General features: G+C 36.1%; 1 protein-coding gene across 2 annotated transcripts in view; it reads left to right on the forward strand.

Moving 5' to 3' along the window:
- LOC126380689 (UNC93-like protein) overlaps positions 1–25,648 on the forward strand; it is a 66,177-nt gene that overhangs the window by 35,812 nt on the left and 4,717 nt on the right. For both annotated transcript variants that reach the window (XM_050030264.1, XM_050030263.1), the window contains 5 exons: positions 19,192–19,882; positions 19,973–20,195; positions 21,265–21,430; positions 22,055–22,322; positions 25,200–25,396. In XM_050030264.1, coding sequence (XP_049886221.1) covers positions 19,213–19,882; positions 19,973–20,195; positions 21,265–21,430; positions 22,055–22,322; positions 25,200–25,396 — 1,524 coding nt within the window. In that variant the 5' untranslated portion in view covers positions 19,192–19,212. The remainder of the gene's footprint in view (positions 1–19,191; positions 19,883–19,972; positions 20,196–21,264; positions 21,431–22,054; positions 22,323–25,199; positions 25,397–25,648) is intronic.

Consider the following 25,648-nt stretch of genomic DNA (forward strand, 5'->3'; position numbering starts at 1 on the left):
AATAATCTACTTAAATGATAGACACCTGTCGCGTAGTTCTACACATCGTGTCCTTTGTTTATTTACACAAATTAATTATTACTCTGGGACTTGGAATATAGAGCAGGAGGTGGTTACGTTTTTGTTTAATAATTTATTACGAGTAAAAATATCAAGATAAAGAGAAGGATTTATTAAAAAAATAAAATTATAATAATTTAATCGTAGACTCTTAAAAGTATTTTTGACCGATCTCAAAATTCTGCGAATAAGTAAATAGTCAGCCCTGATGTTGCGAAGGAATCAATTTTTGAACCGCACTTTTTATGCCTTGTTATTTTATCATAATAATAATAAACCTTAACAATACGAAGTCAGCTTGGTTTCATTAGTAGGTATAAAATAAATTTGTAGTTTTAATTACGTATATTAAATGTTTTCTGGCTAGTTGTCATTGTTTTATTTTACGTAAATGGTTTCCACATTTTTGTCGCCCATTCAGAATAAAATTTAACCTTCACGGATAGTGTTACGTAGCTACTATAGCGTTGTCTGCTGCGTGTAAGCATATTTAAAGGGTTGAGTTCATACCTGGTTCTTCCTAGGGTCCATTATACACTTTACTTTGTAACAACTCGGTCTTTATTTCTGGGGTCATTATCGTGTTAAAAATATTAGCCTGATCATATTTGAGTATCGATACCAAATGGCAACTGCTAAGATATTACTGTTATTTTAATCTATTTGGAAACAGTCAATTTACTTTATCAGTTAAACTAGAAAGGTAGTTATTTTGAAAATATGTCGTGTTTAGTTCCGTGCAGTAACCAGTACATAGAGTGAAAAATAGTAAAACCAATACTGGTTACATGTGACAGGTATAGGTGAAACATTGTCTGTTGGAAAGCGACGACCCAAACAAACAAGGTGCCGTCATGCTTGACCTCTTTGTTAGATACCGAACACATTCATACGTAGCAAAATTTTCATGATTTGTTTCACAAACATAATATACTCTCATGTTATGTAGCCTACTAAAAATTGCCTTATAGGCGAAATAATTCATGTAAAAGCGGATTTTCATGTAGTTGTAGAGAATGGAACTGGACTTGTTGAAATTTTACCTATTACGACTCAAAAATCGCAGCACTTCAAAAATTGACATACGAACGGCTATAGATACGCGCTCCACTCGACGCGCTATATCTCAAGGACAGATAAATATATACTTAAAATAATGTCTTAGACTAAATAAAAAAAAAATATGAGGGAAATGAATGTAGAAGTAATTGTAAATGTTTACAGTTTTATACAAAAAAAAAAACTAAAAAATATACACGAATTATTTCCTCTATTTTTCTTTCATTGGGTGTACTAATGGAGAAGTAAAATATTCAAAATAAATTGAGAACGAATAAACTGTTTATTTTTTTTTACTTTAACAATGCCGAACGAAACGAGTAAGTAGGATAGTCAAACGAAAATTATGGTTGCTGAATTGGAAATGAATTCCTTCCGCACAGTATGTACACTGCGTGCAATAATAACTAACACCGTCTGTTTAGACAAGCTACTTCCTTTACAAATTAATATTGTGTAAGTATAAGTAAGTAACTATTACTATTTTTCACTCTATGTACTGGTAAGTAAATTATTTATAACAGACTGTGTACAAAAATAATATACTTATATATTACTACTTATGGCTAGAGGTATTAGACTAGCAGCTCCGCAGTATTTTCTCTGACCCTTTAATAAAGTAACCAACTCACAGAGATACTTTCTTTAAAACTATATTACTTAAATTAAAGTATAATTAAGTAAAATACTTTTAAATTACGCATGGTTGACTTTAAAACTAGCAATCCGCCCGCGACTTCGTTGGCGTGGCTTTCTGGTCTCACAATAGGTTAGTTTATACATATATATTACGTATACGAAGTCCGTCACTGGATACCTAGTAGCGTATTTCTGTAAAGTATGGTACGGTAAACTCATAGGTAATATAATTATACATTTTTATTCTTCTGACTTCAAACATTAATTACGTATACCTATAAGAATTACAGGTGTACGCACTTCAACACACTTGCTCGCAAAGTAGCTCTTATTGCTCTGCTGCTTGGCGCCAGTGTTCCTCTTTATAACTACGCGCGGACTGCCAATTCAACCAGAAATAATAGAAATATTAAAGTCGCCCGCCATTGATGACCTTAATGTCCAACATGCCTCTCTTGTATCAAAATGTACTATTATTTTATACACAATATTAACAGAAATAAAAAAACGAAATATGTGATGAAATCAAAATTACAATATTTATACACCATTTATCCTCTTTGTAACCATTTAGAGGATTACATACCAGGAATCCCATTTTCTTTATATTGTTTTAATAGAATTAGTATATTACAAAATTTATGGTTATTTACTCGACAAAAAGGCGATAAAAATGATTTTCCGTTTTGTACCTACTGAGAGACCATAATATGTGTGAAAATATGGTGATCTTGAATTTCTTGCCGGTTATTCTAATGAGAAGGACCCAATTACCCAACCCAAGAATTATAATTAAGAAGAACCCAAGTAAAATGGGCGCGAATAAACAATTATACTACATACGTATTTATAGAAGGGATATTCTCAGCCCCTTACCAGGTGAAAACCCTCAGCGCTCCCCATTTGTCCGGCCAAGTCTCGTCAAAAAAAAAAGAACCTCTCGGCCACGCTCGCGCCGATACAAGATTGGAGTGTCTTGTACACCCCCGCGTTGCGGGTCACTTTAGCCGTAACAGTAAGCCGTTAAGGAGTAAGGAAGCCGACACGCGAGCTGTGCTCCGCTTTTTCGCATAAAAGTGAGTGAGACAGACAGTCCGCGCGCGTTTCCCTGTACTCCTTAGCATCTCACGGACATTTAGGGTACAGCATGGTATAGGAAAACCAGGTATTCTCAAAAGCGATAGCTAGCATTTCAAAGCCCAGCTGACGTCATCCCACCCTACGTTGCTATTTCATAAAAAATAAATTACTTACCCAATGTTTTAAATTTACTTAACAAGGAAATTTAGAACTTTATGTAAAAGTTTTATGTACATTTTTAATGATTTTTATATATGTGACAAATAATAATTAAATACTAACTAATTTTCAATAATAAAATGTTGGAGATACCAATTTAATGGTAATCCTTACGTCAAGGACTAGCTATGGCGGCTTGTCATAGGATTGAGCATACCTGGTCTTCTTATAGCATGCTGTAGTCTAAATGACCGTACAGTAAGACCCAGGGAGAGTGAGTTAAATCTAGTTCATCGCCCAGTACGAATTTGTGTCTGCGGTAATAGGTAAAATTTTTAATTGAAACAACAGGCAAATTAAAGAGACAAGTTATTTATTTATATGGTAGAGATGTAACAGAAAGGCGAACGTGTGATAACTTGCGAATTGCGATCGAATGTCCGCAATGAATTCCTAAAGCGTCTACTGTGTTGGGAAAATCAAAATTCACAGTCACGACATCTAGTAAAGATTCATCGATGCAAACCATTTTCGCGTATCGTTTAATCATTAACTTTTATGACCACAGACGGCTACAAAGTTCACAGAATAAATACAGTATTCAGAATATAATATGTTAGTAATACCTACCTAGCTATAAGTATGGTAAGAATTTGATACAGAAGATTTTTTCATTGGAGAGAAAGGTCCACTTTTTAACGCAATTATTGTCGACCATTATTGTGATTAAGACACGTAGTGTACGAGTATTCTCGGTGTGCAGTTCGACGAACCATGCGACCTTGTGTCCCTTCGTCATTACGACTACCTACTTATATGTAAAGAGCTGCACTGCTGCGTTCCAAGTGTCTTTAAATTGATCATGTTTAAGGGCCCGCCAGTTACCAGTTAAATCCGGTACTAACCCGTTATCATAAACTTTGTATTGAATCATATCAATTACCTACACATCAGTTTCTATTAGGTACCTACCACTTTGTACAAAAGTATATTTTTCTATGCTGTGATATATTCCTGTCTCTTAAATATCTAGGTAATAAATATATTATTGAATGCTATAGTAGACCTTCGTAGACTAAAGCGGGCGACGCAGCGCGGTCACTTTCACTAAATCGTTGTTGGCGTAACAAACAGATTTTCTGTGCTGCTTTTCTTTGCAAATCTACTCAGAGGCATTCATGTCTGCTTGTTTCTAGGAGTGCTCACATACATAAATAATAAAGCAGACTCAAAGAACTGTGAACGAACAGAAAACTTAGAACGCTATCAGCTGCTGATTTTCGCGGATATGTCTTAAAAACAGACCGAGGTATTAGATATGTATGTATCCTTTCTAACACATATGATGTTTTATGATGATGCAGGTACCATTATATAGACAATGGACTAATTACCTGTTATTATAAGGCTCAACACATTCATCATAGTCTTCGTATCTACAGTTGTCTTCTGATCACTGAGGACTCTGCGCAGTCCATTACATTTCCAGTTAAATACGCGCATTGCGTAAGTAACTGAGCATATATTTATTGCATTTATATTGAAAGTAAATTAGCAACACTTTGGGTCCGAGTCCGTCGTCACTCGCTCTAGACTAGACTAGAAAAACTTGCTGCGCTCTAATGGATAAAAACGAAGGCAAGAAAGTATCGGGATATAAATAGACTAACTGATAAATTCTTAGAAGCAGCAGATAAATGGTAGGTAGCGACTAGTAAAAGTAAAACATAAAACTCAATCTGATTGTTACCGGATCACTTCAAGTTCAAATTCTTTGAAACCTACTTAGATTTGAAACTAAACTTGAAGTAGTAAGTCATCCAATTGGATGATTTCAAAGAGTATGTGTAATATGCCTATACTCATAAATTGGTACTTTAAGGCAGTTTAAGATACCTATAAGCAGGTTATCTCACAAAAGAAGACTTATCATAGCATCAACTGTACTCGGAAGGCTTACAGCGCCCTATAGTTATACGTGTCCAGTATAACAACGCGATTAGTATGTTGATGGGAATCCTCGGTACTGTCGTGCGTCTGAGTCGGAGATGTAGGTACGCTGAAGCGCGAACGGATTGCTCCCCGCAGCATTCAGTAGTGCGCAAACGAGTGACCTCCCCATCATGTCCAGGTCCAACAGCCTGGCGGTCCACTCGTGCAGTCAAATAGCAATAAATTAATTATGTTTAATAGGCTGAAAACTGTCATAATTTCAAAGTTTCATTGTTACTAGCCACTAAGGATAGATTTTTCTAAATATACAAATATTATTATAGCGTAGTTTTCACACTTATGTATAAACATGTAGGTACATCATAAACAGTATTTTATTATACATAATTGCAGGTAGCATATAATATTTATATAAATGTCTTACCTGTATAATAATATGTAGGTAGAATAATGCATATAACGTACCTACTTTCAATTGAGTGAGGGTGGGCTGGTACCCAGTATTGAGATTTCTGTATAGGCTCCTCTTAATCGATAGATGAGTACCTATATAATTTACCTTATACAGGGAACTTCGTAACTTTATTAGGATGTTTCTTATTTTTAGTAGCGACGTATTTTTTATGCGATTTAAAACTCTAATTGTACTCAACTACAAGTAAAAGCTTGGAAGACAGCGAAACAAAACAAATGAAACACAATTGGTAGTGTCGCGTAGTGTAGTAATAAAAAACAATAAAAGAAACATGACCCCCGAGCAATAATTCAGTACCAAACATTCAACAAAGCAAGAGTGTAAATGAAAGGAAGTTGCTACAATACTAACCTCGACCTACCTTTGTCATATCAGGTAGACAGGTATACATACCCCTAGATCAATCTACTAAATTATTTGATACAACTTTCAAAATGTCCTCTTTTTCGAGTTCCGTAGTTAACAAGGAACCCGATAGTTTCGCCTCGTCCTATCACAATACTCTTAGTACTATAAAGCTATAATTGTGCTTTGATATACATAATATAATAAGTACCTATATCTATATAGTCATGCCGTCATAGTGATAAAATAACCTACATCTCTACTCTATTTAGACCTAAAATGGAGATGATATTTTATCGTACATCCCAGGACTCAGGGGGAAAGACTGTTCAAAAATATTCCGGGCGTGTGAAACCCGTTTTTCGAATTAGTTTGTGACATATAGGTAAACTTTAAAATGGCAATTTATATTTCATTTTAGATTCAAGTGCCCCAGATGGCAGCTAAAATTATTGTTTACTGATATGAAGATGAGTAAAAGATAATCATCCATTGAAAATTGGGATACAATGAAGTAGCACAAAATTACATTATACGCAAAATTACGACGCTCATTTAAGTGGGATATTACGTTCATTATACACACATAAAAAAGAGTCCTAAAACAAAAAATGTCCTTTCCTGTTATTAATGAATTTAAAAGGCTGTTGCTAATAGTTACTTATTATACCTACTATAATTATATGAATTTAGTAATGGAGTTTAATTTACTAAACAAACATTTTAGGTTAGGTACGTAACAGTAGAATCAGCACTGGTTGAACAGTAGAACAGTAGAATCCTCTTATGTTGTCTCAATTCTTTTGGAATTAGCATTACTGTACTTATTTTATATGTTACTAGGCTGAATGGCTATGTTTTCATTGCCTTCTCCGACGGGAAAATCCGAGAAGGTATAAAATGAAATAGCTGCTTTGTTTCTTAAGAGAATATAATGCGCCGCGCTTTTCTCCACTGTATTAGTGCGCCAAAAGTAAACTTTTAAATAAGTGAGTTCACTTGGTAACACCAACATTATAGTATGTAGATACCTAGAAAGTGTTTTCAAACTATTTTTTACTTATGTCAGTAGTATATTTAAGTCCCTTTAACGCATAATTCTAACACTAGAGTATGTTGTTGAGCGCAACTTACGCCTGGCCAAGGTACGCTACTCACGCGTATTTTCCGCGAAGTGACATCAACGGTTGTGCAGACCGCGGACCACTTGAATTACTTATTTGACCAATGCACTTGTCCCTGAAGTAAGAAGACTTCATGACGTCAAGTTTAATTATCAAGTAAATAAGTACTTAGGTGAAGTAATAAATACGTTCTCTGACCAGCAATACTTAATAGGTATCAAAATAACTACAGCATTGACACACGTACATATCAGGTGCGACCACATAGACATCGAAACAAATTATACGTAAGTACTTATCAATCACGCTAAGATAGCGTTTATTTTGGGGTCCGTTCTTAAACTGACGTTGTTAACACGTGCGGTTATTTTCACAGCAACTGTATCTAACCTTCAAATTTATAGGAAAAACCAGGCTAATCTTCTTCTTATCGTGTGGGTTGTGAGGTAGAATACCAACTTCATCAACTTGGTGTCAGGGTTATAATTGAGCCGCCAAAGGCCCCTGACATGGCTCACGTAACGATTACTCACTTACATCAGTAAATAGTAACCGAGACCAACGGCTTAACGTGCCTTCCGAAGCCCGGATCATCTTACTTTCGGACAATCAGGTGATCAGCCTGTAATGTTCTAAACAAACTAGGGATCACAAAGTGATTTTTATGATTTGCCCCCACCGGGATTCGGACCCGGGGCCTCCGGATCGTGAGTCCAACGCTCAACCACTGGACCACAGAGGCCGTTACCAGGCTAATTATAGGTCAGTAAGTCACATCATCTTATTCGTACTCCAGCAAGTACCTTTTCACGTTTTTCGCATGGGTTTCCTCACCGTTTCCTTTATCGATATAAAAAGTAAGTAATACGTATTCTATTATAAATATAAAAAGTTTAAAATATATACTATAAATGAGTAGGTAGCTCGTATTTTTGCAAATCGTTATGTATGGTGTTCCATCCAGATGCACACTATCCAGTAAAATGTCATTGATGTACTTGTATAGGGTCTATATTAGAATCCATAATAGAAATTGATTATACATTAAAATCTATAAGCATTGAAATCTATAATATTAAATTGAAAAAGTATATCTTTAATATTATCATCATTGTCAGCCGTACGACGCCCACTGCTGGGCATATGCCCAGCAGTGCGGTGCGTGGGCTGGGGTTATCTTTAATATAAATAATTTAAATAGGCATAAAGATTAAAAAACATAAAATTAATAGGTACTTACATCTATTAAGTATACAAACCTTTGAAATGATTCTCGTACGAATTAAATAAATATAGTTTCGATCGCCATCGACTCGCAAAGAAGAAGAATAAATATAAATTGTCCTAATGGTTTTTCATGTCAATTTCATTATCACTAACAATTAATTCATCTAATTTTTATATCGTCTAATTTTTAGTTTGCATAAAAGCAAGTCTGCTCCGCCGCCTGTTGGCGTTCGGGCCTCTATGGTCACAGCCACCCCAACCCACTTACCCTATAATACAAAGCCAAGCGTACCCCTGCCATACAGCCTTCGTAACCTTATAACAACAGTGCCAGGGTGCCACGGAGTTCAGTGCTCGCTTCTCTCGCACCCGTTACTGCCATTGTTGCCTTATGGAACTTATATTCAAATTATGGGTACATATTTCTAGTTAAGGTTTATAAAATTATGAATTTTCATAACTATGACAAATAATAGTACACGATTTCATATTATACTTTCTAATGTTAACGTAACGTTATAGCAAGTCTGTTATGGATTTTTAAAATTTTGAGTAATAAATGTTGATTGAAAATACGAGATCAATGACTCCATATCGCAAAAGCGATTCCGATCAACCGTATCACATCGGATGTGTTCGGTTCGAACCGGATGGAACCGAGACGGATTAATTGTAACAAAGTATTAACTAACATAGCATGTTCCATCAGCTTAGCTTAGAGCCTTTATACACTGTAACTTTTTGCAGCGCGCGACAAAATTGCTCCCAGTCAATTACAATCATTTGTAATCGATTTAGTCGTGATGCAGCATCGATTCTTTAGCTTCCAAACGTTTTTTCGATTCTGCTCCGCACCACCCAAATCCCCTGGTAGTTGCGGCTTCTGAATACATTCCGCTTAGGGACGGTACTGAAAAGTATCGGCGTCCGAAGGACGTAATATACGATCCCGACGACCCGATTACTTTAGCCATAGAGGCAGCCAATCAGCTCGCGACACCAAACACTTCAGGACCCCGATACCGACCCCGCCGGCGAGGTCGACAATTTCCCTCATTACTGAATGACTCCTCCTCACGACCCACTAGGGTCGATTAATTCTTTCAAATATTTTTCCTCTCAGACGACGCCAACTGGGCACCCTCAGGCCTGTTGTCTTAAACGTTATACCGGGTGAGAGCCGTCAGCGCTCCCCATTTGTCCGGCCAAGTAGTTAATGCCATCTGCGGCAAATCTATAATAACTCACATCAAAAAAAAAGCATCGATTCTGTTTCTCGTTTACATCAATGCAGACCCGCGTAAGTAGAGCGATGCAGACGCGGTGAATGTAACACGTAGGTATAGTAATAATAGAGGGGTAAGAATACACATGCGCTACTATAAGCATGATGTTGATAAGCAGAGATACAGTATCACTGTTTATAGTAACGCGTGTGTGTAAAGGTTGACGTTTTGTTCTTGCATTGATCATCGCGACCGTATCGCTCAAAAAGACGCAGTGTGTAATGGCCCTTAGACTCCCTGTTGTTGCGGCTACTGCCGAGCACGGACACCTCCGTTACATTCGCAAAGCTTTAGAATACCAACACAATCACCGTTTCTATATGCAAACGACATGCAAAGTAGTACTAGACGTAATTCATGTTACCAAAATAACTGCAAGTTCTCATATTTGGTACTTACAAATTCCAAAACCAAGACTTGGAATTGAGCTTGTAATTGCGCTATCTCTTAATTCCTTAGTTACGTTTGTAACTTTGCATGTGTAGTGTGTAGCTTGTAATTTGCCCTTAAATAAATAAATACTTATTAAAGTAAACAAAGTATTCATTATTTTTGTCAATTTTAAAATACTTACATAAATAAATGGTACAATAACAAGCTCTGTGCTGTAGTTAGAGCGTTAGGTTCACGATCTGGAGTTCGGGGTTCGTTTGTCCATAGGCACAGTTTACCAATGTCACTTGATACTCTTATAATGATTCCGTGGTCCGGTACGTGAATGGTTCCAGCTTTAATTAGCCTTAAAAATACCTCCACCAAACCGTAGTGGCGCCGCGTAGTGGAGTATACCTCATACACCCACCTGTTTTGATTGAGGGTAGTTGTACATCCAAGGGGGGAAGGCTTGTGGCCTGCAATGGGATGTATTAAAAGCTGTTTGATGAAATAAGAATAAGAAATAATAACAGCCTCCGTGGTCTAGTGGTTAAAGCGTTAGGCTCACGATCTGGTGGTCCGGGTTCGATTCCCGATGGGGACATTGTCGAAATCACTTTGTGAGACTGTCCTTTATTTAGTAAGGACTTTTCAGGCTTGAATCACCTGATTGTCCGAAAAAGTAAGATGATTCCGTGCTTCGGAGGGCACGTTAAGCCGTTGGTCCCGGCTATTAGCCGTAAAAACACCTCCACCAACCCGCAGTGGAGCAGCGTGGTGGAGTATGCTCCATACCCCCTCCGGTAGATTGAGGGGAAACCTGTGCCCAGCAGTGGGACATATATACGCTGTTTATGTGTGATGAAATAAGTATTATAGTAGACACTTCCGTATTATTTTGAATGATGTCAGGACATTAATTTTGATGGCATTTATTTAGATTTTATGATTGGCGTAGTAAGTAGTCTCGAGAGCTGCCAGTTATCACAAACAACTTCTTTGTTTTTCTGGAGTAAGTGACAGCCAGTCAAACTTTGTAAATAAGTCAGTATAGTACAGTAATTATAAAATTAGTTCTACATTATCAAGGCCCATGTTTTCCTGTCTAAATCACTCAACCAATCTAAGAAGCGTTTGATGTTTTTAATTTAGGCCTGTTGAAAGTATAAACATAATAATCGTTTAGTTAATCATTTAGTTAGTTTATATCATAGCAGACTGTGTTTATCGAACCGTAATGACGATAGTTAAAGCGATTATTGCGTGACCAATTTAATTCAGCGGAGGATGCCGATCTTTCCCTAATTATTCTGTTGGATATATAAGATCTCGTGCCTTCATTACCTTCCTCCTCAATGGATGTTATTGACTGACCCTGGCCTCAATAAAAGATTAATTCCATGAAACTTTTATAAAAAAAATGTAATCCATACACATTGTAATAATGGTTTGTTTTATGTAAGACTTAGTGGACTGGACTGGACTTAGTGTATGGACTTAGTCTGTTCTATGTAGAATATACTTAGACAGAATGCTTTCTCATGTCTGAGATAGGGTAAAATGTGTAGCTAAGGAAAACACGCTCTAGTTGCTAGTTCGTAATGTAAGGTCCCACAAGTAACGACCAATGTTCATATAAAGACATTGTTTTATTAACATACAGAGGAGTAGTTGGAATGTGGAAGTAATAATGCTTCGTGCGTTTCGATTCCAAGAACTGCGATGTAAAAATTCTAGATCGCACTGGTTTGTATAAGACTGTTCGTGATTAATGTTCTGTTACATCTCGTTCTTTGAACTACAAATTACTAAATAACGTTTTGCTTGAGTTGAGTAACAAATTGCAAAGGATGTATAAATGAATTTAGGAAACTATTTACATTTTGAAATGAATTATTTTCCAATTTTTCAAGATATGAAAAAATAAAAATGAGACACATCGGCAAACTTAATGATCGTAGGTGTTGTGAAAGCTTTCAATTTTATGAGAGCTGTAGCTAACTGTTATTTTGCTGCATCCCTGGTCATACCATCGCTGGTCACGCGTGCAGCGTCATCGGCGGCGATTGTTACCGCGCTGCGTGTGCGCATATTGTCACCGCCTGTGCCATTGTATCGCGGCCTTGGCCACTAATTAATACACCATGCTGCCTGCCACGATAACAAGGCTCCATTTCCGGGACTTGAAATCAAATTTGTGCCATTAAGCCTTGTTTGTTTGTTTGTTCTTTGTAAGCACGGGTATCAGAGTGTTTACGACGGCGCACGTGAATATAATTATGCATTTAGTCGTGTTTGTGGCAGAACAGCACTTGCTTCTATGTTTCATGTTTGACTGCTCCACGTGGTCTAATTAGATCATCTGATATCTAATAAAACGTGTTTATGTTCATAGCATATGAAAGTTACAGATGATACCTACACTGTAATCTAATCTGAATAAGATGCTAAAGTAAAATATAAAATGTTATAGATATTTTTTGATTGGTAGGCATACAGGATTGTGTACTTACAAACAATAATATAGATATTCAACACACGGCGATAAATTTAAAAATTCTAAGTACCTACGTATGTAAACGAAGTAAGCACGTAGAAGCTTAGTACATACGTATGACGATATTTACAGCGAGTAATTATTTATATCACATTATATTAAACACGTGAGACTAGTTACAGTACTCATAATAGAATAAGGGCAATTATTTTGTCATAATAATAATAGTTAATTAAGCTTGTGAATTGTTTATAAAGGTTTTTTATGTAAAAATTTGAATATTTATAATAATAATTTTCATACTAGGTAGTTCCAGTTTTTTAAGCGATTCTTTCGGTCTAATTAGTTTTGAATGCCATTAAAGGGAAATCTACAAATAAACCATTAAACGAAGAACAGCAATTATTGTAACTATAATTAACTACACTAATATTTCAATTTAGTGACTTGACTTTAATAATACCTACCTAGTAAAATACAAAAATATTATTCATAATCATTATTAAAATGCTCGAAACAATTATTTTTTGTTTATATTTTCAGTCATGTTCAAATAAAAATCGGTTACAAAATGTATATTCACTACATACTCCGACAATGAATGAATGATTAAATATCGTAGAACGCACGTATAGTACAAGATCCACTTCGTCAATATAGAAGCAAATGACTTCGTCCAAAATTATTCTAGAAACAACCTGAACCGTTCCGAAATTGTCAGCGTCTCTACGCTGAACCGCCTGTAAAATGCGTTGAATCAGCAGAAACAATGTTATGTTAGACAATGATATTAGACAATGTTCAACCCGTTTCAAAATTGAACTACACCAGTTATGCACCATTTATCCACAATATCAATCATGTCCGTGTAAAATGATTCTAATATAAGCCACATATTCCGTTATATCTATCAATTTAGCTTCTTTACAAATATAAATGGTACAATAAAGTCGGATATAAAAAATATTTAGACTTTTAACTCAGTAGGTATTATAAAATATTAATAAATAATTATATCTACTGTTTTTATGCAGCAGTTCTATATCAATATCATCAATGTTTTTGTAATACCTACCTACATAGGTATACATATATTATATGCACGTGCTCATCTGTTACAAATTGTTATTTATTTTATGTCATCAAAGAATGTGAAATGTTATAGCAAAATATAATTGTCATAAGTACTTACATAAGATTATGAAGTAAAGCATCTGCGTGTTGTAGGTATGTAGCAATGGAGTTAGGTACTAATGTTGCATTAATTATCAGATAATTTGAAAATAATGTATTTCGTAACAATGTGCTGCAAAATATAATACTCATAGCATTTACATAATCAATAGATTACTTTCGTCACTAAAAGATGGACTGCCTTTTGGCGAAAGACGCAGGTTGAGCTTCAAAGCTCGCTGTTTCCAATTACAGGGGATAATTTAAAATTATACTTACCTACCATGTTCTTAAACGGTGAAGATTAAATCAAACTAACATACAAACAATAAAGTACTTAATATAATTAAGTTAAACTAGTCTTAAAAAGTCTTGACATAATATTTTGTAACCATAGATCTCTAACGTTCTATGGTTTTGACGTCTGACATTTCGATGTTTCGACTATTGTAGAGTCGATGGCGATGTCACATATTATACAGACAAAAAGTTAACCACTGACATTATGCAAATGCTGTCTTTTACAGCTGAGGTCGTGCAACAACACATATTGAAGGCTAATCACCATTCTTTTATTAGGTACTAGCTAAATGAATTATCTGTAAAATTCCCATTAAGAAGTAGCATTACATAACTGATTGAAAATAACAATGGCAAAGCGCACAACGTAACCGTAAATAATCGAGCGCAACTGAAAAGATTTGCATCAATTCTTAATTTTAATTTGAACTTGAACAGTTATGATTATATCAGATAGGTTGACCTTTTAACTTTACGTTTTTTCAAGTCCATGCATAATATGGAAGACCATTTGTAATTTCGAAGAATGTGGGTACCATACCTATTAAATACTACCTATTAAGTACTTAATTTTTTCCAAAGTCACACTTCAAATGTTATTATTTATAAGCCTCAAGTTTTCGAATTGCCGGCTGGTGTTCCGTGGATAAATATAATGTAGCACATACTTAATGCAAATGAATTCACTTTGGAATTCCCAATTCCATCAACAATGACTGGTTGTGTCACTCATCACCCGTTATGCCAAAATATATTCATCCGAATTATCATAGTGTGCCATCGTTCAGATGCTTCTTATGCAAAATCCCTTACGGTTCTTGAACAACAAACAACACTGATTAATTGCAGCCATTTTACCAACGCAATTTTACCGTTTTGAAAGTCCTCACCATAAGAATGGGGAATGGATGAAAAAAGTAAGTACTTGAATATGTTTCTGTGTGTCGGAATAACCTTTTTCATGAAAATACAAAAGTTACAGGTTTTTCGGTTGCGTCAAATATTGAAGTACTTACTTTTATTTTTTCATCCATTCCCCATTAATTCCCTTAAATTATATAAGGATCTAAGTAATATAAATAATCTTACTACGATTGTATTAATTCTATCTAGCCGTGTGATTTATGATGAGTGTTGAATGATTTTTCGATCCATGTATTCGGTACGTGGACAGTAATACGTTAAGCCGTTCGTCCCGGTTACTTAACGATGTAAGTATGTAGTAGTTATATGAGCCACGTCAGGGGTCTTTGGCGGCTCAATAATAACCCTGGCACCAGGGTGATGAGGTTGGTAATCCACCTCACAACCTGAGAAGAATACATAAATAAGACAATGAGAGCTAAGTATATTGGAGTTTTTTTTTCCATTCAGTATTTAATTTACTAACCACTGGTAGGTTAAGTATGTATGCGTCGCCAAAGGGTACCTATTAACGGAATATTATTATGATTACCACTCCAAACGACCCATAATAACTCAGTCGCTATTTTTCACTGACTACAACTGTATGTTTGTTGAATGGAGTTATTTAGGTATAGTACAGCGTACCTAGTTCTCATTCATGCTCCAGTGTAGAAGTACTTTGGTACACAGAAAAACATTAAAGTTGAGTTGGTAAACGACTACAAAATTACAAATGCAGTAAAAATTGCACTACATGTGATGTTTTGTGCGTTTTTAATGCCTATTTATTACAAGTGAACTAAGATAAACTGAGATTAGATTGTAGTTGTAAATATTAAAATATCTTTTTATTGTCTTAGAGGAGGCATTTGCTCGACAGTGGGGTCTTACAACTGTCTGTAAGAATTATGAGAATATTTGAGAAGTTTTGTGTTACCCCCTTGAGCAAACAATCGCTAGTCTGAAAATTAACGTGCTTATAGAAAGTATTGTCACTGTTTTCCTCAATATTACCACCGAAAGACAAATAATTAAAAATCCAGTATGAATTAAGCTGTATCATCAAACCTTCGTTTGACGAACATAGATACACGAGTTGCCAACAAATGTTGGTATGTTATATTTATAGTAGGTATGTACTAACCAAATGATTTTGCTACATGACATGAGCAATTTGAGAGGCCTTGGATGGCTCATTATATACTGTGCCGATGACAGGGACACCGCAGGAAGTGAAAATAACCATACAGCGTGGGAAAAAAGTTTCTAGGTACATACATCGCGATAGCGTACAGTGTTATTTTTTAAGTACTTAATTTTCTTGGCACTAATTAATTTACTTAGCAGTCTCTGAAGTTCTTACAAGCTAATCAAATCATAATGTATTGGCAAGAACACATACTAAGTAATTGAAGATAAGGGTAACAAATAACAATAAATTTTATTACATTGTACCAAGCAGGCGTAGAATTGTTTAAAATTGGTAGGTACAATAAATGCTTTCATATACAAAATTATACTAGTATCAGAAAGAGTAAAACGTTGCTAAAACTTTGCTTCCATATTTAAAATAATGTTCATAAAATAAAAAAAATAAAAGCCATTTTGTCAGTTTAATATTAAAATTGTTTCCAGACCATAGTTTTTGAGTTATATTTTTGCAAATGATTAGATATTTAGATTAAGTATATTTCAATGCAGTTGGTTTATTGTTTCATCTCATAAAACGAAAAGCAATCAGCTTTTAAGAGTACCATTGTTTTGTCCTAAACCTGTTGCTGCTAAGAACTAATATCCATTGCTATTCACCTAGGTGCTACTAAGAACAAATACTCAATATGAGTGAAACCTACAAACATCCTTACAAAATAAATGTAAACGATATAAGTAATAATAGATATCCCTTTCAAGAAGAAATATGTTTAAACTTTTATGTTAAGTATTAATGTGTTTTCCAATAAGTATGACAAATGAACTTGTCGTAAACACAAAGCATTGGTAGATTGATGTCTGCAGAAACGTGACAACAAGACTCGCTTAGTATGTTAACATAATGGACCATCAATGTGTTTATTGTAGCTTCCATACCCCAATTATCTTAAATCACGTGTTGTTTAAATAGTCACTTGATACCCTACCTTGTTATCAGCAGGTCTTTGTATTCCACTACCTAGCTTTATTCCTAAGCATTGTTTAAGTAAATATCAGGTAAACACTTAAAGAAATAAGTACTAATAACTAGTAATTTGAATTGAATAAAGAATGACGAGAAAACATGGTACGTAGGTACATTATCATTTTATTAGATTTTGGGTTAATTTAGCAAAAGAAACTCACCCTTTACTTTAATTTTAGTTTTTTAGGTATAGATACGTTTGACAAAAACTATCAAACAATATAAGCAATAAAAATGCGAATCACTTTTAGAATAAACTAACTGTGCAGGTAATGCTATAAATTCGGAGAAAATGATTTGTCAATCATGAGACCCAATAAGTAGTGGTCTGCGCTTATTCGTGACTCGTCACAGTAACATGCCAATGCGCATATCTAATCATCAACACTATTGCAAAAAGAACTGTGCTTCCAGGTTATAACTTGGAGGTCAACGCTAAACGTTAGTGCTTGGTAGTTTAGTTAGAACAAAAAAGTACTGCCACCCTTTTTCACCCTGTTGGCGGGATTGTATTTTAAAAACACTAGTATTCCTTTATTATATAAATATATTATTTATTACCTACACAATATGTTCAGCGCTGCATTGTACGTCATACAACGCCACCACTTCCATGAAATCTAGTGTAAGTATCTATACTCTGTGTTCATCGGATTATGGGAACTGACTTATCTGAACAGAACAATGGTGTTCGCAACGTCTCATTATGCGATACAAATTTAAACTCCGACTATTAATAGTGGTTATACGCCTGCTGTACAGGTATACCTCTAATCGCATATCGTATCAACCGTAAATTAGATAGATATTAATTATGTTAGAGTTAAAACTCATTATAACAGTTTTACTACCTACTAGGTTAAAACTAGAATTTAGGTTTGGCACTCACCGCGACACGCTCGCTTCCCGTACGCTTCACGTACCCTGTTTACCTACTAGCTACTGACTAACTAGGAAATTGTAGTTTTAGCATAGGTCCTTTAAAAAACCTAGTTTAAACGTGTTAAAACAAAAAACGAACGAACCAAAACCTATTTGTTCTGCATAGTGCGAAGTATGGTTCGATTAACTTTGCTACAGATCTAACAACAATCATGGCCGTATGTATGTACTCATCGTGTTGCACAATAGAACGTACAATAGGCTGCTGATTTGGGCGTCTACGAGGGTAGAATATCTGTGCAGTATAATTTAGAATCGTCGCAGCACTCGCCATCAGTCTCCTTTTAATTTTATTCCGTCCTTTCCCGAGCACTTAGCCGCTTCGGCACGTACTCAACTTAATCACGTACGTTCCCCTCGGAATAAAGCGACACATCTATTAACTATCGCACCAATTTAACACTATCAGCAATGGAGGACGCCTACTGAGTCACAGTGCAAACGATAGGCTATTTTAATAAAATACAAGACTTCTTCATTATGACAAATAAAATACTGAAATATTTACATTAAAAATACCGTTTTAATAAAAAAAAAAAAGTTTTATATTCTTGTCTAACATTTGATAATAATATCCATGGTTCAAGTAAGCGTTTGGTATTTGTAGTAGGTGTCTTACTTGTGTAAGTATACTGGTAACTTAGTAAGTACCTAATAGTCACAATTTCACGAATTGCCATTGCAATTTCTTTCTCACTCCCCGATGGATTCTTTGTTCTATCACATTTGACTAGTTATCAATTTCATAATGATAATGAAAATTCTGGATACTTATCAAGTAACCTATTGATATTTTTCTACAAATTAATACTAAGTACTTTTATTTTTTCTAATTTCTTATTTATAGTCACAAATCGTTGCAAGAATAGGTAGGTAGCCAGGTATCGACGTGGGTGCTGCACGGCTGTAGGAAACAACATTTATAAACAACAGACGCTTCGATGTCGTTTGTTAAAATTCACGTAGGCAACGATGATTCGAGAAAGCTGACAGCTATGCTAGCCCGACGTCACGTCCTGTAACTCCGTTCTTTTAGTTGTATCAACTTTGAAATTGTTATCCCATAACTCTAGTGGTTGGCTGTTTTCAGCATCACACATTTCATACATGAGGATTATGTGATGACGCAACAGTTTGTGAAACCATGCACACAATAGTGCGATATGTACTCAGTTGATGTTGTCCATTGTAACTGAATGAATGCGGATCAAATCGTAATTGTTACAAAAACTTCCCCTGTGTCGCTCTTGGTTAGTCAATGCAGATTCCATGTCGTGATTTTGTTTATTTTATCAAATTTTTACTAGTGTAGTAATTCTTACTCCTGCATCATAGTACCCACAGCAGTAATAATACAATCCACTTCGCATATTGTTTTGAAATGTTTTCTTACGTATTTCCATTTTACTTTGCAGGGCAACAGTAGATAACACGGTATGACTGCGACGCACGGTGGCGGACGTGAAGACGACCGTCCAGACAAGGATTCTGTGTACACGATTAAAACCGGATTTAAAAACGATGGCTACCAACACGATCGCGACTCCAACGACGACATTGTCAAACCCCCGCCATTGCCCACCGAAGAGGATCCATATCCAGCGGGAAAAGTTAAATTGTCAAGAAACGAGAAGTGGAGAATATTGAAAAATGTGGCGGCTGTGAGCGCCGCATTCATGGTGCAGTTCACAGCGTTCCAGGGAACCGCAAACCTGCAATCATCAATCAATGCCGCCGACGGACTCGGCACTGTCTCACTCAGTTCCATTTACGCGGCTCTCGTCGTATCTTGTATATTTGTGCCCACATTCCTGATCAAGAGACTAACGGTCAAATGGACGCTGTGCCTGTCTATGATGTGCTATGCGCCGTATATCGGCGCTCAATTTTACCCGGCGTTCTACACGTTAGTGCCGGCCGGCGTGATAGTAGGCCTCGGGGCAGCGCCTATGTGGACGTCCAAAGCGACGTACTTAACTCAAGCTGGTAGCGTGTATGCGAAGCTGACTGACCAAGCTGTTGACGGCATCATTGTGCGGTTCTTCGGCTTCTTCTTCCTGGCTTGGCAGACTGCTGAACTTTGGGGAAATCTGATCTCAAGCTTAGGTGAGTTTCTTGTTCGTATCAAGAAGGAAGGACATCGATTTTATGTATGATGTAGAATGTAACGTAAATTATATTAATTTGATTTTGCAGTATTTTCGTCGGGAGTGCATAACGGTAATGTGACAGCGGAGAACACGAGTAAGACCCTACTGACATGCGGAGCCAACTTCTGTATGATTGGTGGAACACATCATGACAACCAGAACCTGCACCGGCCACCAGACAGCGAGATCTACGAGATCAGCGCCATCTATCTCGCTTGCGTCGTAGTTGCAGTGCTCATGGTAGCTCTCCTGGTCGACCCACTCTCCAGGTACATGTTTATTAAATATTTACGTTTGCATCGGAATATTATAAAAATCATACTAATACGTATAAAACACACGCGGTACACCTTGCGAACTGTATAGTCGAAAGTGAATCGCAAACACTCAGTATGATGATGATTATATAAATGATTTCATGAGACAAATCACTTGCAAATGCATATTATAGTATCATAATCATAAACTGCCTATATACGTCCCACTGCTGGGCACAGGCCTCCCCTCAATCAACCGGAGGGGGTATGGAGCATACTCCACCACGCTGCTCCACTGCGGGTTGGTGGAAGTGCTTTTTACGGCTAATAGCCGGGACCAACGGCTTAACGTGCCATCCGAAGCGCGGAATCATCTTACTTTTTCGGACAATCAGGTGATTCAAGCCTGAAAATTCCTTACCAAATAAAGGACAGTCTCGCAAAGTGATTTCGACAATGTCCACATCGGGAATCGAACCCGGACCTCCAGATCGTGAGCCTAACGCTCATACGCTCGATTATAGTATACGTAAATTAAAGAATAGTTTCTATGTAAGCTTAAACATTAGGGTATCTATATACTTATCTATAAATATTTTTTCTTGTCATAAGTATAATTAAATGATTATTGTACCTATTTGAAATAAACCATAACTTATGACTACTCTGAAATACTATTTTTGCAAATGATTGCAAGGCAACTAATATATGTATATAAGCTAGTGATGATAATCTCAAGAAAAAAATTGTACAGTGTCTACAAGTTTTTGCTTTGAGCAGTCATTTTGTTTAGTTTGATTGATATTTGCCGGAGCGGACGGAGGCCGTGGCTCTGCTTCGTTTTTTGTCAATTCGTGAATTCCGGCCGTCATGTCATGTCATTGCCTTGGTTCGAGTACATGCTTTATACCTGTTACAAAGAAACAATTTATAAAAATATTTTTGTTTATTAATTTTTATATTCCAAGAAGTAGTTAGTATGGGTACCTTGTTACTTCGTAGAAACTGGAACATTTTGCATACTAAATGCAAAGTGTATAGATTAATACATCAAAAACTAAACAACAGTTCTTCTAAAAAGGTATGGTGAGAAACAGAGGAAATCTGATCCGTCGAAGGAGCTGACGGGAATCCAGCTGCTGTCGGCCACCGCCTACCAGCTGAAGAAGCCCAACCAGCAGCTACTCATCCCCATCACGCTGTGGATAGGAATGGAGCAAGCCTTCATTGGAGCTGATTATACACAGGTAATTAACAAAAAAGACTAACAAATATTTTAGAAAATAGAGCAGAAATCGCATTACTGACTCTTAGTACCGTTACAGTCGTCTGCAGTATAATAGAGACTATTCTGAAATACATTTCACACACGTAAGGTTGTTATTGTGTAGAGGATATTGGATTTTTTAATCTGTAACATGCTAGTACTTACTTATTTTTTATTAGAATTTGTTTTCAGGCAGCGTGAATATTTATTTTTTCTTGTCATCGCTGACCGTTACTAAAGAAAAAATGTTGCTTGACGGTGTTCGCCATCTTAAATTAGATATGTCGTGTGTGAAGAAAAAAAATCTAATATTTTTTTACCGATAACTATCTTATTTAGAACTCGAGTAGTGAATTTGGCTAAAACAAGAATACTTAAATACTAATTTGTATTTAAAGTAAACCAAAGAAGAAGTTAAGCTGGCTCGACCAAAGACAATACAACTCACCACCTATCACGTGTCTAAAAGAAAGCTCTGTGAAGTGTGGGTACTTAGTTCATCTAAACTAATTGGGAATATAGGCGTGAGAATATATGTTTAAAAAAACAAAACTGAATATAAGTATTATGTTACCTTTTAATGGACTAATTTCATATTTCTCAGGCATACGTCTCATGCGCCCTCGGAATCCGTTCGATTGGCTACGTGATGATCTGTTTCGGTGTGGTCAACGCATTGTGCTCGCTACTGTTCGGGTCAGCTATGAAGTACATCGGCAGATTCCCGATCCTCATCATGGGGGCAGCCCTACATTTGGGCCTGATAGTGTGGCTGCTCATTTGGAGACCGAACCCTGATTCGCCGACCACTTTCTTCGCGATTTCCGGACTGTGGGGTGTGGGCGACGCCGTGTGGCAGACTCAAATTAACGGTAAGACCTGTTTCCTTATCTTAAGCCATAAAATGCATAGGTAATAGGCGTATCGCACCAGCAAATTCAGAATTTGCAGAATTTGCTGGTGCTGGTCGAATTTATGATAAGAGCTCTTATATTCTCAGAGCAAGGTACCTAAATAACTATTATTGATACACATAATCTTCCAAACAAGTGCAGTTAGAGCGGTATGCAATAGGTTATATACAGCATGAAAATATTATTTTGAACTTTGCTCAGTCTTGAACAGTTTAGCATCTTAAACTCAATTTCTGTATAAAATGCATATAAAATTGTACGTCCTCAAATATCATCCAATACTCCGACAAGCTATAAAAGTGTCCTGTTTTTTTTATGGAGCTCGCACGACCAACATTTTATTATCATGCATTTCAGTTGGTACCACGTTGTGCATTTATTTTTAAATAATGTCAGTTCTGAACGTTCTTTCTTTTAAAGTTATTTCTTTTATATGAGTACCTGGCATACTTGTATGTTATTTTATTATACAAGATGTATATTTAGCAGTTTTATGGCATTCTTAGCGACGGAGTCTCAGAACAGTTATCAGTCAGTTATTATATATATTTCACATAGCACTAAAACCGAACGTCACTTCCTGCGTGGTTAAAGTTCTAGATAAGTTTTAAGTTAGTTGGTCAGGTTCTAGTTAAATCTCACGGAACTGGCAGAATAATTATTCAAATGTTATCTCTGTTAAGAAATATTGTTTCCTCTGCACGATCATCAACTACATGCATCTGCATAAAGATTGTAGTTCTAGATAAACGTGGCTACAGCTCACAGTTGCTTCGTGTGGCGAGACGAGCTGAATTATCTACCAAACATTATCATTACCAGTGGCGAAGTCTAGTCGGTATAGGTATTTAACACCACTCTCTTCTAAATTTGTTTGTGACAGTAAAATAAGAATGGTCTGATGATTGTTTGTGATGATCCAAGGAGGTCCCTGTTGCTCTATGCTCTATGTTTATGATGCTTACTATTGTTTTCCTGGTCCATATACTGCGCTTTATACTTACTCTGTTTGTTACGCATTGTATTTATATTGTACACAAGGAAGGGACTAGTATCTGAGATACAGGCTCGGCCTAGTTCAGATACTAGTGAACACTAGACTAAGTTTATAATGCGTTACTTATACTAAGAAATTATGTCTGAACCCTGTTTTAAGTAAATAAATAAAGTTTATTATTAAATAAATTGATTTGGTGGGTATCTATATATCTATTACCTTTATGTAGAGGTATAATAAAAAAAAAACAATTCACGACAGAGAATTTATTAAATTTAATTTCGAACGAATCATGAATTATAAGACGTTTGCAAAGGAATAACGAAGAGAATTTATTACTTGTTGGATTATAATTAGATGCAGAAGCCTTCTCTTATCTTAGATGACATGCTTAGATTGTTGCTTAATTCTAGCATCAAGTTCTCCTATAAATCTTCTTTACAAACGGACTCATACATCACGTGTCACTTAAAAAAGCACGTTTTTATCGCTTCCCTCACTTGATTGTAATTGCCTCGCGGCGTACCTACAAGTTAACGACAGTCTCGGGAATTATCCTATACCATAATTCAACCTTTATCAAGACAAATAGCTCGATGATTTGCTATGAATGCATTACATGCTGTTAATAAATCGTGATTTATCTGTTTTAAGCATGAAATAAATACATAAGTATGAACAGTTTTATGACAGCAACACATAAATGTACAATACTGTTTTTGAAAATGAGTTGTATTATAAGGTAGCTGATACTATTAAGACCTTTCGACACGTTACAAAAATATAATAAACAAATCCAACCGTAAAAATAATTTACGGGCACACTCGCCCTGTAACTGGATCGAGCGTGCAAACATTCCTCTTCGCGTCCGTTCGCCATTTGGCGCGCTTCCTTCGAATAAGGGGGCATTTTCGTTATGAACAGTTATAGAATATTCGGGCGCTTATTTGCCTAAACACCTGCGTTACTGGTCAACCTCAAACCCTCACGATTTATGAATAATAATTAGTTTAGGAAAAACGTACATACATATTTTCAAAGTGGTAACGTTTAATTCGCGGGAAGCCGGTGGATGCGGGCAGCGCAGGACCGATCGTCGTGGAGATCCTTGGGGGAGGCCTATGCCCAGCAGTGGGCGTCATACGGCTGATGATGAACGTTTAATTGATCTTGAAATATATATATATATATATATATATATATATATATATATATATATGACGCTAAGTTGAAGTTTTTGTTTAAAGAGCCTGCTTCCATATTTTCATAGCATTTCGTGGGATTTTATAAAGTTTAGGTAAATAAGCGCCCTAACATCTGGTCACTGTGTCCATCAGAATCGCCGGTTTCAAATGTTATTTTATTTCTAAAATACGTTGGAAGAAATTGTCTAGTCACAGGCACTAGGCGGCACTAAGTGGGCAGGAATTATTGATCACCATTTCAACTTATAAAAATAAAAGTTTAAAAACTAAAATCCGACTGCGGAGAAATCACGCTCAAAAAGGATGTAACAAGAAAATAGGTATACTTATTTCTCTGAAATTCTTTCGAAGTGATATTTACGAGATACCCGTGGTCGTGATAAAAATCATGCGATTTTGATGTAAATTTTCACTTCAAATAACGATTTTTGTTTACTATTGTCTAAGATAACTATTGTTTCTTAATATAAGTAGTATTGAACTGGCGATCCCCGTTTGAGTAGCAAACCGGTGATACACAAAACGACAGGGCCACAGTGCTTTACTTACATTACCTAATTAATTTACTTTGAGTATAGCTGGTAAATTGTGGTAACAATGGCAAAGATCATAATCATTTTATGCTATTCCAGGGCTTTACGGCGTGCTGTTCCGACGCAATAAGGAGGCGGCATTCTCCAACTACCGGCTGTGGGAGAGCGCCGGGTTTGTCGTCGCGTACGCATACTCTACGCATCTGTGCGCCAAGATGAAGTTGTACGTCATGATGATCGTACTCTTGATCGGCGTGGCCGGCTATATCGTCGTCGAAATATTGTACAAGAGAAAGGTTAGTTTACTTAACGTAGGCAAATCGAATAAAAATATTTTCACCACGGTAGTCTGCGTATTTCTTTTCTTGAATGATTAAAAAATTAGTTAACATAAAAACAAAATACAGAACCAACCTTCTGTTTAAATAGGATTCAACGCGCTCTAGTAGGGACTCTAGTTGTAATAAGGAAAAGCAATGGCTTAGGCAATAAGTATTACCTTGATAAGTATATTTTTTTATCATATTAAGAACACTACGTAATTATTA

The sequence above is a fragment of the Pectinophora gossypiella genome, chromosome Z (genome assembly GCF_024362695.1).
Source record: "Pectinophora gossypiella chromosome Z, ilPecGoss1.1, whole genome shotgun sequence".
Lineage (NCBI taxonomy): Eukaryota > Metazoa > Arthropoda > Insecta > Lepidoptera > Gelechiidae > Pectinophora > Pectinophora gossypiella.